General features: G+C 45.3%; 1 protein-coding gene across 1 annotated transcript in view; it reads left to right on the top strand.

The window, feature by feature from the left end:
• notch2 (notch receptor 2) overlaps positions 1 to 15,252 on the top strand; it is a 40,744-nt gene that overhangs the window by 2,978 nt on the left and 22,514 nt on the right. Inside the window, exon 2 of the mRNA XM_079157617.1 lies at positions 8,637 to 8,718. Coding sequence (XP_079013743.1) covers positions 8,637 to 8,718 — 82 coding nt within the window. The remainder of the gene's footprint in view (positions 1 to 8,636; positions 8,719 to 15,252) is intronic.

The raw sequence follows: 15,252 nt of genomic DNA, 5'->3' as shown, positions 1-15,252 counted from the left end.
ACTACCAGTCACAGCACACCAGAGGCTGCATCGGCATTTGCCATTGAGGTTTATTGGTTTGCTTTGCTAATTGAGATGAACACGTTGCTAAAGTCTTCCTCCTCAAAAAAAGAATAGATGCTCATTTGCTGTTCAATCATAATTCTGGGCCTGTAGAGGCCAATGGAGCCCCTCTGTGGTGATGCAGAAAGACGCTTGCTAATACTGTGCTACACAGTGTTCTCGTGGACCGTACATCTGATCTTGAGGAAGCGTAGGTGCCATCTTGGTGGCACATGACATAGCGTTGCCCCTGTTGCGTGGGCATGCGGGATCGTTGCACATATTTGCCCGGTGCAAACAGCAGACAGCTGACACGAGTGTGCTCTATTTGCGTGTGTGTGTGTGTGTGTGTGTATGTGCTGCATTGTGGATATGAACCGACAAAGGCCGTCAATTGTGCCGCCCATGGTTTACTTGCATCTGTCCCGAGCTGGAGCCTGGTGTGAAATGTGATTTATCTTTGCCATGCTTCGCCCTCTGTTTCGCCGTGTGCTAGGAAGACAAAGATATTTATTGAGTGGCCCACGGTGCCGCGTTATTTACTGACCACCAGCTCTTCCCACTGCCTTGTGGCTGTTTTATTAATGTGGCTTAGGACGTCTTCTCCGTGACACCCTCTTAAGCTTTCCCGGTGGCTTCGTTCTCATCTCTCAGCATGCCTGTAGTCTCACTACGAGCATTTTTTGCTATAAGCTTCTGTGCTCGATTTTCAGGTTATAGGCTAGTCAGTTCCGTCTTCTCCACCCTTTTGATTAGTAGTGTAGTTAAAAAAGCCAGGCCTCCACATGTGTCTTCGGTCCCGTACTTGTTGGTTGCAGTGGGAGTAAGTAGTAAATAATGTGTCGAACTGAATGAGTCAGTGCATGAACGTCTGTGGTGCTGTGCTCCAGATGCATGCGTGTCTGTATTTCTACACATGGCTCAGAATAGACTTCAACTTCAAGACCGACTGCTTACGGTCTTGAAGTTGAAATGCATATCGGACAAGTTGGAAGTCACAGTCAGTGGCCTGTGTCACCATTTTGGTTCGCAGTGCTAATACGGCGGCAGCGCCTGCTTGACCAGTTTTGCTCTTAGTGGCTTTGATCCTCCCGCATTAAATAAATACCGCTCAAAATGTGAATGAAGTTCGGTGCGCTGTTTCTGTAGGAGGTGGTGTTTGTGACTGTGAAGGTCGAGGGGATTACAGAGCGTTGTGTCTGCACTGTTGAACAGGTTAACAAATTAACAGGGAATTACTGCGGCCCGCATTCCTCGGCCAACGCAGGCCCGTAATCCTGGAGACAGGCAGGCAGGGCACATCAGCTAGGAGACGGAAACACTTTGTAATGGCTCGCAGTATTAGTTTAGTCCTCTGTAGGAACCAGTTGTAATTCATAGAAGAAGTCAGAAGAAAGAAACATGAGGGGAGAGGTGAGAGAGAGGACTTTATGTTTGCTAAACCAATAGTTAAACAACCATGCATCTCATATTGAGATATAGTTTTTCCCCGCTGACATTATACTGTCACGGATACTGGTGGTTCAATTCTGATACCTAAATTAATTCTAACAAATAATATTTTACCGGAATCTGTCACAGCCTGAGATCTGAAATACACTCTGAAAACAAACGTTTGACTTCGTAGCATGAAGGGGAGTTTGACTTTGTACTATGTGCTTCTGAATCCATAATATCACAACAATGTAAAACAATGTGACGTAACTGAACATGTCTGCACAATAAGCCTAAGTGTTTTCGTTATTATAAAAAAAAGTTTTTGACTGAGCAAAGGGAAAGTCCCTACATTGGCCTCGTCTGGTCTGCTCTCCCTGTTTCTGTCTGTCTGTCTCTTTCTACACACACACACACACACACGCGCACACACACACACACCGAGCCAGCAGGCCTGCACTTTTAGATGAGACTCTCCCAACTTTTCCCAGTGATTACAACAGCAGGGCGACCGTCTCGTCTCATTTGAGAGGTTGGGAGGGTAATTACTGGGGCTGTCCCAGTGAGGATTTTTTTGCCCTCCAACTTAATTTCACTTTCATCAGCTGAGACTACGGGCTCAGCCTTGTATCTATTAAGCTTTTGAATTTCTGTTTCTAAAAGGAGAATAGCTGGTCCAACTTTAAAGGTCAGTCCACTTAAAGTGAGCATGGGCTGAAGTTTTTTCCAGACTTTCGGGGCTAACCCGTTTCACTTTAATCGGCAGGTGGCAAGCAAGACACGGAACATTTGGCTTGTGTCCTGAGGAGTTATTGCATTTAAAAACCAGACAAAAAGCCTAAACCGGTCACACAATGCTCTTCTAAGTCCACAGCTAATGTTACGCACACATGGGAGGAAATTGCCTTCAGGGCTTTCTGCCAGAAAGGGTTCATTTGAACCCAAATCATGATATTTCTTTCTAACTAAGCATGTTTGCTGAGATTTCTGGCAGAAAGGGCTCTCTGGAAACCGTCTCCCACGTTCCACACACAACCTGCGCACTGAGTAGTTATTCCCCAAGGGAGTTTTCTATTGTAACGCCGTTTAGTTTAAAAATCACCCTACCCTACAATTACCCTGTTTTTGACAGTTGATTTACCCAGATTGCAGTGGGTTACATTGAACAAAGGATCGGAAATGGATCAGGTTTAATGCGGATACTGTTACATTTAATAAATGTCTTGATTTGCCCTGATAAAGATCTTAGGGATTAACTTGAGACAGTTTTTGTAATCGCACACCTTTGCTGTGTGTGGTGACACGGATCTGTTTCTTACAGTATTCTACCGTCTTCTTCACCGAAGCTGACCCGCGAGACTAAAAGCCTTAAAAACCCCATGTTGGTTGGTTGGTTGGTCTGCTGTTTGTGTGGGCCAGTAAAGCTCCCCTCAGGGTAACAGTGTTTGGTTTGAGCATCATCTCCCTCCCTCCACGCTGAGCTACGGGGTATTTTATTGCAAGTTGCCACAACGACCGCTTGGCCTGCTGGATATAGAGGCTTGTGCAGCAATTCCAGGAAATGGGGTTACTTCCTCACTCGGCGCGAACAACTTCCTGCCCTCCGCTGTGTGGATGTGTGCCAGGAGCTCAGGAACACCCATTCGTGTGTAGTCTTTGTCTGTGCGCTCGTAATTACTTCCCCATCTCAATCCTCAGCTATTAGCTCTAAAGCCCGTCTATTCCTCTCCCTCCATCACCCCTCCTCTATCTACCGCAGGCTTTTTTTCTTCTCATGACATGGCCCGACCTCTCCAGGGACACGCTGTGGTGTCGGTGACAAAGCAGTGGCGAGTGCTGAGGGAGGATCCGGCGTAATGCCAGCTGAGCACAACGACCTGACTCTCTCTCGCTGCCTTTTTCTTCTATCTAGGCCGTTAAGGGCTGTGATTTCTGCCTTCTCTTTATTCACACTACCAGCTCGGTGTTTTCAGTTTGAAGAGATTCTCACAGAAAAATAGTGTTTAAAAAAAGAGGAGAATGGTTTAAACTTATTGTATCCAAAAGTAGTTGTGGTTGCTGCCGTTCACTGCAGTTTATAGAAACCGCAGCCCTTTTTGCAGTGGGGACAGCTCAATAAATGCTTCTAGTAATAGAAAGTGAAAAGTTAAATGAAGAGGAAAACAATGATTATGCACAAGAGTTGTTTAAGTAATTATAAAACAAGACCAAAGAGTCTACAGCCTCGCTAACGGCTCTGTGAGGCTGCGCTTAGAAGCAGCAGTGCTTTGAGCAAGATGCTACCTTCAGCATGCTAACATGGTCACAATAATAATGTTAGCATGTTGATGTTTAGCAGGTCAAATGTTACCGTCATAGTTTGTCGTGTTAGAATTAAGCCTGTCAAAATTGGCCAAAAATGACGTTCTTAAAAAACACAAAGAATTTTAAGTATTGGGCAAATTGGGCGGATTTGGACCTAATAATAGTTATAGTTTATAGATCCCAGTTTCGTCATCGGCCACAAATGTCTGTTCCAAATTTCACAGCATCAAATAGCAAAATGTTTAAATAAAACCCCAAAATGTCAACCAGTTGGTGGCGCTAGAGGAAGAGAAAGGGAAACACCAAATTGCGTAGGATACGTTGTCTGACAGTGTCGTCCTCAGTTACAACCGTGATGTTGATGCGAGCCAGCAGTGACACAGGGCGCCTTTTCTTCATGTACGATAAACTCTGTAAAACTAGAAAGTGTCGTTTGTAATGTTAAAGCCTGGGGCTGGAGTAGGTCATGTCAGGTGAACGTTGGCGGATTGCTTTACTGATACAAGGCCAAGTTTTATATTGTCCGAAAGCTGTGCTAACTGCTATAACTCATATCTTTGAACATCTGGAGTGCCAAGACGAACGAGCCACTGTTGTCTTTCTGTGTCACATTTTCATTTGGTTTGTAACAAAGCTTATCATGGCCAAGTTCACACTACACGACTTTCAAAGTGGTCAGATCGCTGAACTGTTCACACTCCACAACCTGCTGTGTTGTAATCGGGACTCTTTCAGTCCTTGTGGTTTTCACACTGCATGACTGACTGACTGGGGGGGGGGGGGGGGGGGGTCCACGAGTCCACGATGAGGTCTCCAAACTGAGTCACCAAAACATGTGAGAAGGGAAACAGGTGTTGTCATGCGTGTTGATGATGTCGCACATAATACCCTGTCTCCCTGTGTAGATCGGTCACTGGGCTACCTGTTTGGTTTATTCATGCAAACATCCAGCGCTTTAGGCACAACAACAACTTTGGACCGTGTTGCAACCGTAACTAGTGCGGCAACGGATCATAAAAGTCACGGTTCGGATCGGCACAAAAGAAAAAAATCACCGATACTAGTTGGCGATCATTGCTGATCCATATTGTTGTTTGATTATAGCAGCTGGTCGACAAGGCTCCAGACTATTTTTTTTTTATAGTCACCTATATATATATTTTTTTCCTCATAAAAACACACAATTCAAATAATAAGGAAATAAAAGATTGTATTTTTATGGATTAAAACAAATCTTGTCATCAGTAGTTTTACTGATGTATTATAATCTGCTTAGACGTATTTTGAACAGGTCATAATTCATCTCTAATATCCATTTATGTTGTGAAAACATTTCCTACAAACTGGATTTATTCAAGTTTCTCACCAAAACTACATTTTACGAGATTACATGGGAACCCATCATGAGTTATAATTTATCTTCGCCCAATACTCATTTTCACTGAGCCTGAACGCATCACGATGTAACAGAACAGAGCAGTTGTGTTCTCCTAGAAAAGCATGAATGCAGATTTCCTGATCGCATATTTCACTGAATATTGGCGGAAAACGATCGTCAGTAAAACTTTATCTCACACTGTGATGGTTAACGTTAAACTGTGTAATTAATCCGCTACACCACTAACCGCAACACATGCAGTAGAGTCGTGTGTAGCGTGACATCGGCATAAAGATGGCATCTTTCCTTTTTGAAGACGTCTCCTATGATCCTGGTGTAGCCTGCAGGGGCCATTGTCTGCCAGTGTGATGACAGCGAGTGGGCTGACGTACAACGAGGGCCCCCTCATCTGGAATCAAACTGGGGACTCTGTGGTTACACACCTGCTATTTTGTGCTTTGGGGCTTTCTGCTTTTGTTAAGCTTTTGAAGAAATGTTCCTAAAAAACGGGTGAATGGAAACATATCGCTACACACACGACCCCCCGACATCCCCTCTAATCACACTTCACCCTCCTCTCCATCACGCCATAGATACAGACATCTACTCAGCAAAAAAAAGTAACCTCAGCCATTACCGCCTTTAACAGCCTGGCCACACTGTACCGTAACATAAAATGTCCTCCATAGAAGGCGATAAAACATGAATCTGAATCTGGATCTGCTACAACTTGGATAACCTCTCTGATTTTCCACGCAGCCCCACGTTGAACAGTTTTCCATTGCCACATACATCTACACACTGAAACTCACTGCAGAGGTTCTCCTTCTTGTTAGTATTCACCGTATATATATTTTTATGTTTCTCTTGTTCGTTGGCTCAGGATCACTTTGTAGCTATCTTTTGAAAAAGGGCTACAGTATATAAATACTGTTTACGTTGGACATCTGTGTTTAAAGACTCTCATTTTTCACACTGTGCACAATGGCATCTTTACAGATACAGCTTCCACCAGCAGGAAACACACACACACACACACACACACACACACACACACACACACACACACACAGCTCTCCTCCCAGTCCCACCAGACTTCAGACATTGTAAATCTCTTGCCTTTGTTCTGCTTTTGTTCCCCACTTAACCCCCCCCTATCACCTTGACACACACATAAACAAACACAACAAGCAGGAAGATGCGGTGGTAGTGAGTGAGAAAAGCAAAGTGGGCATTTGATCAGGAATGATCTGAAGAATAGTTATCTTTGGGTCAGGTATCCGTGTGTTTTTTCTCAGCTCACGCCATCTGCCCGTAGTTTCACTGTTGACTTTGTCGATTGGGCCTTATCAAGGCTCTCATTCCTGGGAAATGTTCTTGTCCGTGGTTTGTTGATAGTGAAGTGTGAGAACAGCCAGGTAGAGAGGACGCAATGCGCTTGATATGAGCCTGGATCACAGCGCACCAGTCAGCGAATGTGTGTGAATCATTTAGCTTGTTTTGACTTTAGAGAGAGAGAGACGGACGGCTGAAACCTTTTCCCAAAAGTTACAGTCGGAGAATTTGTGACCCGTATATACAGTGTGTGTGTGTTGCAACTGCACAATAGCAGACAGTCCCAAATCTGGTAGGATCATTGTGTCCGGCGTGACGACAGCGTGCATGGGAAGCTCGTCTAACCGGTCGTGGGATGAGAGTATCTTTTTCCGGTCTGTGCTGTCTTCCATTATTCCTCTCCCTCTGCCTTATGCATCGGTCTTCTCAGCACTTCCTCCTCCCCCTCAGCATCACTCTTTTCTTTTTTGTTGCTGATTTTGCTGTTGTCTGTTTCTTGCTAGAATGCTGGTATCATGGCATATCTTTTGGCGTGACGCCCAGATTTACTGCAATCATATTTGATGCCCCTTTTTTTGTGATTTATTCAAAAGCAGAATAAACAAGATCTTGAATATGATTTTTGGCTTAAACGTGATCAAAATCAAAAGTGAAAGTTCCACAGTATCACAGGTCTTAACCGCATTTGAGTGGATCTTCTGCTGTCTGCGTGTTGATATTATGTGTGCATGATTTTTTGGTGTGTTGACTTGTGCACACAGCACATCTGCTCAGTAGAGAAATAGTCCCAAAATAGCACCGTGTTTTCTGTGGTATCTTGTGCTGCAGCAGCAGCAGCCTGATATCAACTCATACTTTATTACAGTGGATGACTGTGCAGTTGTGCACATAGAGGCCCGAGCCTGTGTGCGTGCTTGTTGGAATTATGAATTTCACAGTGGTTTATGTACGGTATCCCCGTGTCTAATAGACTATGCCTGTCAGCCTGACTCCAGGGCAATATTCTGCCCTCGCTCTCTTACTGTACCAGCTCACAGACAAACACCACAAACACGGGTTAATAATAGTCAAGTGTCTTCACGAAGGCTCGAGTTTGAGTGACACTGTGATTAATCTAGGCGCAGGAAGTAACACCATCGCTCGGTGCACTTCCTGTAATGCAATGACTGTTTTGTGAACATTGTTGGCGTTTCTTTGAAATCAGCTGACCTACCCTCGGCTTCGCACACAGAGTCCCGTTCAGCAGAGCGGGGACTCGTCGACATGCGAGGCTATAAATGAAACAAAAAGGATCATATGGCAATGTTTTTACAATCCGTGCTCAAGTTTTACAGTTGTCCCTAATTAATCCCACACAGACAAACACTTCACACACAGTGGCTTCCTTCATTTGGGACTGAGAGCACCACACTTCACGTTGGGACCGGCATGGTGTGCCCGAAGACTACTGAGCCATGTGTTTCTGGTGGGCCACACAATAGCTGATGTGTCTGGCTGTAAGTGTTGCACTGGCGAGGAGATAGTCGGGCTTTGTTGTCGTCGGTCGAGGCTGATTTCTGTCGGCCTGCCCATCTGGCCGCCCTGTGACCACAGGCTGATTTCAGGCTGGCTCTGCATAGTTTTGTTAGATAGGTGGCGAACCTTCTGCAGTATCTCTGTAAGAAGGAGGAGAGACGTGTGGCCTGTGTGGAGGGGGGACTCTTACCAATATTCTGGGGCGGGGGAAACCCTGAATTGGTTTTGAGCAGTGGGAATGAATCACTGCATGCAAGGCCAGAGCCAACCAGCCAAACTCAACAGGGTATTTATTACATACACATGAATAATATTTGTTTTTTTAACACATCATACAAGAGGGCATCATCATCATAATGGTGTCTCTGTATGTCTGTGTCTAGACACAAAAAGACAAGAACGAGACATGATGGAAATGGCGTTACGCATTGTGGATAACTGACTAGATTTGGGAACATTAAAAATGACATTGAAATAACGTAAACCTGTGTTAATGAATGGTTTGATTAATAATTGACATATGTATTAAGTTGTCACGCTTAAAATGTTGCCAATATTCAAAGTGTTCAGCAGATGAAGGGCCCCTCTCGATCGTCCTCTCTCTAACTTTTTCCCTCGTCTCTTGCAGCTCTGCAATGTATGGACGACAAGGCGCCGTGTGTCAACAACGCCACGTGTCTGACCTTCAGCAATGGCACTGAGTACTGCAGGTAAGATCCACGCGCTGGTACAATGTACACTGTAACAGCAATGTGAAACACAGCAGTTAGAAGCGCCTCATGAGGGGATTGGATGTGACAGAAATAGGATTTTTAGATCAACCCCAGCTCGTCCACAGGACCATGAGGCTTCGCTCAGGCACGGAACGGGGAATAAAAGACGGCTCTGTCTCTGGCTAAGTACACTAGCGCTGGGAACAATACCAATACACACATTTCCACCTCCAAGATGTTATTTAGGACATTTCGGGGGGTTTTGTTACTTACTCTGCTGTTGTTATAGAATTGAAGCCAACACATTTTACTGCCCACTGATTTGTTGTTCCTGGGGGACGTCGGGACGATGACGAGACGTTTCTATTACATGAGAAAGTCTATTCAGTCCAATGGAAGCTTGGTCAGTTGATTCAAAATGACAACGTAGGCTAACTGTTGCTACCACACAAGTAAGTCTCTTCTGCTACCGGTGGTGCAGTCAGGTCATTAAGGGGAAAGTGCTGCAGCGTGAAGGAGGGCGCTGGCCTGTTTGATCTATGCCTTCCACTCTCTGACAGCTTAGCCTAGTTTGTAATTAAGACTCTGCTATCTTTATAATTGCATTGCCACTCCCGAGCCAAATTCCCAACGAAAACACACCAAGGCTGGTTCATGAACCTGCTCATATTTCATCAAATGTGATGTGAATTGCGCTGTGTGTCTGTTCCCAGCGCTTTTGGAATTTCAACACTCTGCTTCTTCCGTAAAAAAGGAAAGCGACATTCCTTAATCAGTGTTTGACATTCCTCCCGCAGGTCAGACGGCCGTTGTTCTGCAGGTGTTTTTGTGTAGCATGTACATTTGGCTGATATTGCAATTTTTCGATATTAGAGGGGATGATAGTTTTCACATTATCCTCATTTTCATTGAAAAACGCATTTAAATCAGTTGTAACCGCCACGTATGAGCAGTGCAGAGCGGTGGCCCTGAGCTAATCAGTGGAGCGCGCTCGCATGCACACACATGCACTGAAAGCACGCAAGGTCGGCCCGGCTGTGTCAACAAAAAGCAGAGAAGCTCTGATAACAACACACACAGAGGGAGAGTGACTTCATTCTCTGCTCACGTAGACATTACTCCACTATTTCCTTACGTAGAAAATAGTTTGCTGCTGTATAAATGCTGAGAATGTCGTGTATTGCTCTTTAAATACGGGGAGACGGTAGGCACACAGTACCAGCAGAACACGGCTTTATGCCAATAGTTCCTATGAAACAACATTCAAATCATTTCCAGCTGTTTAAGGTTTGACCGCATCCTCTCAGGTTTTATTTGTTTTTTAACGTTGTTCCTATTACCTTTGCTTTTATTTAATTGCAGTTATAAATTATTAATGTGACATTTGATGTTTTTTTGTGCTAGGGGACTAGTCGTTTTTTCATTTTGAAGAAGTCTGGCGCTATCGGATATCTGCGGTATTTACTCGCGCTCTCGCTCAGCCTGGCTGTCTCCGTTTCTAAAGTCATCATTTATTTTTATATGAATGAAATGATGATATCGCTGATAAAAAACGGCAGAGAGGCCTTTTTCCCTGAAGACACACAGAGAGGGGTCTCTCAGTTCCAGTCAGCTGACAGAGCGCAGGCCCACTGTTAGACCGATTAACTAGTCACTCCATTTTTTTTTGTTCACAAGTAAACATGAACTACACACACACACACACACACACACACACACACACACTTGTGGACTCCAATGCACGCACTTGCCTCTGTCTGGCCCCGTCTGCACTGTGCTGCTGATGAAAAGACTCATTGTGTGGAAATCAAATTATGTGTTTATTAGTCTCCTCAGTGTATTAAAGGCAGCCGGTTGTAAGTCAACAGTTACTTTGGCCCTTTTGGCTCGGACCAGCCTAATTATGTCACATGGATCACACCTGGGGTCACACTGGGAGTGACTGCATAATGAAACAGTTAATGAGTTTCAACTGATGGACGGTTAAATTGTTTTTTGCGAGACATTTGTTGTGCCCTTTGTTGTGTAGCAACAAGGAAAAATAATGTTCCTCCATTAATCCAGTTGTTATTGTTTGATATACGTAGTAAAAACCGCTGCACACTGGAAAGATGGGGCCCCTGTTTATGTGAACAGAATGAGCTTCTGTGCAACTTCTGCAGAGTTCCCATACATTCTGGAAACTCTGGAAAACATAGAACTACTCTAGTCATACGTGTGTGTGTGTGTGTGTGTGTGTGTGTGTGTGTGTGTGTGTGTGTCTTTTTTTCCATTTAAGACAGATAAGGAGAAGGGAAAAGAGACGATAGGGAACATCCTCCTCCTCAAGACAATGACTATAATGACATTGACGTTGGAAAATGTGATGTTTTGCAGATGAAGCTCAGGTGTCTGATTTTGGACATGAAGAATATCGTGAGAGAGTATTAGTGCATGGGAGAGGTCGACGAGCTGACTAGCTGGGTGCAGGGAAGCCGTCTAACCGGTGGCACTGCAAGCCATCGGCTTTGGGTGTGAGAAAGAAGGTGTGTGAGTGTGTGTCTCGGTGTAGATTTGGGCATGGCACAAGTTTGATTGGTAAGCATTTGTGACTGGAGGGATACATAACTCTTTTCTGACGAGGTATTGACGAAGAGCACAGAAACAGTGGTCTGGTTTGTTGGCCAAGGATTCCTGACATTAAATGCTGCGTTCACATGAAATCATGTTAGTGGCGGACGAGAGCAGGAAAATAACCCCAAAACATTGGGTGAGGTCGGGAGAGAACACCGGTAACGGTAGACGGCATTGACGTCCAAAATGTTACGGTTATTTTTGGAATGCTGATCCAGCATTCCAAGTATTGTTCTTTTCATTTAACTTTTTGTCGTCCTCCAGAACGGATGTTACGTATCTCCCTCACACCAGAGATAGTTGTTGCATTTTGCAATACGACATTAAGAGAAAGCTGCATTTCATAAAATAGTAGACGCAAAATATTCTTATTTAACATATTTTATTCCATCACCATCGCAACATCTCGTCAATGCGCGCTTCGTTTTAATCGTTCTGCCATTGCGTCGGACTGTTTGATTAATTTAGAGTGAATGCAGCCCAACATGGAGTCTGACTCACTGGCTCAATACCTGAGCAGTCCAAGTACGACACACATTACGTTGTCGAAAGCCTATTTTCCTCCAGAACAAGATCTCTTTGTCTGCTGTTGGGCCACGGTGCAAACTGATTAACTCTCCCTCCCTCTCAATGCCCCCCCCCCCCCCCCCTTTTTTCTTCCTCACTCTCTCACTCTCCTGCAGTCACTGTCATGCCTTTATGTTTATTAAAAAAAGTTTTTTTTGAAGAGGGTTGAGAGTTACCGTGTTGTGTAGACCTGCTGCCTGTTTGATCTGACAGGTAGAATCTGCCTGCGGGGCAGACAGAGGAAGAGAAAGGGGCCAAAAGAAAAGAGGATGTCTTTTTTCAGGTAATTTGAGGAGGAATGCCTCGGAGCACAACTCCTTACTAATGATGAGAGAGCAGCCAAGGGGGGGAGGGGGAGGGGAGGAGGGGGGGAGAAGCGGCGCAGAGAGAGGAGTGTAATCTCCCTCTTGCTACGCCTCCTTCATCAAACTGTCACTCATCCGTCCATGCTTCTGTCCCTCCCTTTGCTTCAGAGATTTAGATGCCTCTGGACTCGACTCACCAGGCTTCTTAATCCTTCTCCCACAACCCCCCCCCCCCCCCGTTACTGTTTAGACCTTCACCCTCTCGCCCTTATTACAGCCGTACCTGCTTTATCTCTCATTCACATCTGTGTGTTTTTAGAGCTTTGTTGAGAATCTTTTTTCCCTCCGGCTGTTGTTGACTCAGTCATTTTGTGTCACCTCGTTACCTCACAGAAAGAATGTCCTTTGGTTGAAAAGGAGGGAGCGAAGCAGGGAAGATAGTTGGCAGAAAATGATTTGGATCAGTCACTTCTCTCTGCTCCACACCTCCACAGCACTCACTCTCCCAGGCACACTCACTCACACACACACCCACACACACTCAGATTTGAAGCGGGTAAGGCATATGATCCGGACTAAAGTCAACAAAAGCTAGAGTAGGAGACTGGGACCCACGGCAGAGATTTCCCGCTCTTACGCTCCAAAGACTTATCTCCTTCCCACAGTTCTGCTCACAGCGCTGTAGATGTGGTTTAGGCTGGAACCACACGATAAGAGTTTCTTTGTGTGTATGTTTTCGTATGTGCCGTGTGTGTGTGTGTGTCTGTGTGTGTGTCTCTGGGGCACCTTGAGCCTAGGGCAAGTTCACATGATGGCACAGAGAGGTCTGAAGTTCAGCTAAAGGGATAGCTTATTAGTTAGTTAGTGAGTTAGTTTTTGATGTTGGGTTCTCATCCATAGTCGGTGTATTAACCACTTGGTGCGCACAATTTCTCAGAGCCCGAGGTGACGGTTGCTTGTTGTGTTTGACCGACAGCCCCAAAACCCCCCAAAACAAACAAAGGGTCCCGTAAAAACCTACAAACGTGCGGATGAGCACCAGGCTGCTCAGAGTTCTAGAGATGCAAACCCTTGCTCTGAGAAAGAGGAAGCCTTACAAACTAGTGGGGAATGTAGCAACCAGACCATAAACCCGCACACAGTGAGGTGACGAGTGGCTTTCTGTCACACAGCGGCTATGACACCGTGGGGTCAGAAGCACCTCGGTTTTGTCATACGGTCACACGTTCTCCATACATGCACCGTGAGGTAAAGGCTCCTACCAGTGTGAGCTTCAGTGCATCATCACTCAGTTAATTACAAAAAAAAGCATCTATTACTACTACTTATATTTCAGTACATTTGATTCAACTTTTAGAATCTCTTGAGTGAGCTGCAGAAATAGCCATTCGGTTACTAACAGTGAGCTAAAGTAGAGAGTACAAACACTTTGTTCTACATCCTTAATGAAGAAAAAAAAAGACTTTATAGGCCGACAGCCCTATTATCGGAGATTCCACATTAAACGACCGCAGAAACGGGATAATGACAGAACAACATAGAGCGGCAGGCTCAGAGAGAAAATGGTTGCTGTGCTGCGTACCCGCAGCCACTCAGATGAGTCTTTTTGATCGCAGCCTGAGATTTGACCGCATGTCCCTCGTCTGGACTCCACCCTGCTCTGCACTCCTTTATTCCGTCTGCTCTGAAGCTTCTCAGTCTGACTGCCCCGGCTCCCTCTGCTCTCCGTATAGGTCTCGCTCTCTCATTACTTTTTCATGGTCACCTCATTGCGCTCTCTTCACTTCATCCACCTTCCTCTTTTCTTTTTCTCTCTCTCTTGTGTCTTTCTTTTCTGCACAACCTCGACATCATTCTCAGACCACTCCCGCCCGCCCCCGATGTTATTTCTTCTGCCTCTGCTGTATGAAAAGTGGAGTGTGCCAAAAATACAAACCACTAAAAACGACAGCGCTACTAACGATTGTTGAAGTAGTAGATTCATAGTTTCCATCCCCCTAAAAAGAACACATTTAAGTGTTTTTTTTTTTAATTTACCCACGTAGAACAGACTGTGGCACTGGCTGATGTTACACTGCTCCCCTTCCAGACCTATATTATCCACACACTGCATTTACACTGACACAGATCTGTGATAGGACAAATAATGATCTTCCTCAACTAAAGCTCCCGTCTGTCTAGTGTACAGTAGCAGCAGCAGCAGCAGCAGCAGCAGCAATTGACTGTGAAGAAGTGGTGTGAACGCATTCTTTGCTGAGTGGAGATAGAGCAGATACGGTCACATGCTGGTGCACCTCCCCTTTGAGATGTATTCCAGCACACGTGAACCATTTGTCTCGGGAGCTCCCCGGGTCAGGCCGCCCCCGTTCACCTTTGAGGTCAAGAAAGTGCATCGCTGTTTGTGTCACTTCTGGCTCTGATATGACTGTGAACGTTCATCTCAATCGTCCAGCTGATTAACGCACCGGAGGAGTTTGCTCTCATGTCATGACTAACACGGTCCATTGCTTTGAACATCACTTTGATTATTTATAGCAATATCTGAGATATCGGGACTGCAGTTTCAAAACTTAAATCCTGTGATCTGGATGAACATTTGTGCGGACTCTCTGGTTCTGATAGAGCGGCAGCGTCTGAATATAACTGAACTACTCGTGAGCCTTTTCCTTTCCTTCCTATAATCTACCAGGCATCTTGCAGCACAGCCATGCATTGAAGCAACAACAAAGCCAGCAGCAACGTGTTCTGCACTTGACTTGTGATGTCTATTCACGCACACACACACACACACACACACACACACACACACACACACACACACACACACACACAGGCCTACAGTACAGTGAATAGACCACCTATGCTCTAGCCAAGCCAGGGAATGATCCAGGGATTGAAATGTGAGCTGGCTTATGCTCTCCCACAACTCTCACACTGTTTCTCTGGGATGGCCGCAGGGGGAGAGCATGATGAAGTTATTAAGCGTTGCTGAGGAGGAGGAGGAGGAGGAGGAGGAGGTGGTGGTGGGATCGTAGTTGAGGAGAGG

Source organism: Pholis gunnellus, assembly GCF_910591455.1.
Source record: "Pholis gunnellus genome assembly, chromosome: 4".
Lineage (NCBI taxonomy): Eukaryota > Metazoa > Chordata > Actinopteri > Perciformes > Pholidae > Pholis > Pholis gunnellus.
This window is presented reverse-complemented; position numbering and strand designations above follow the sequence as displayed.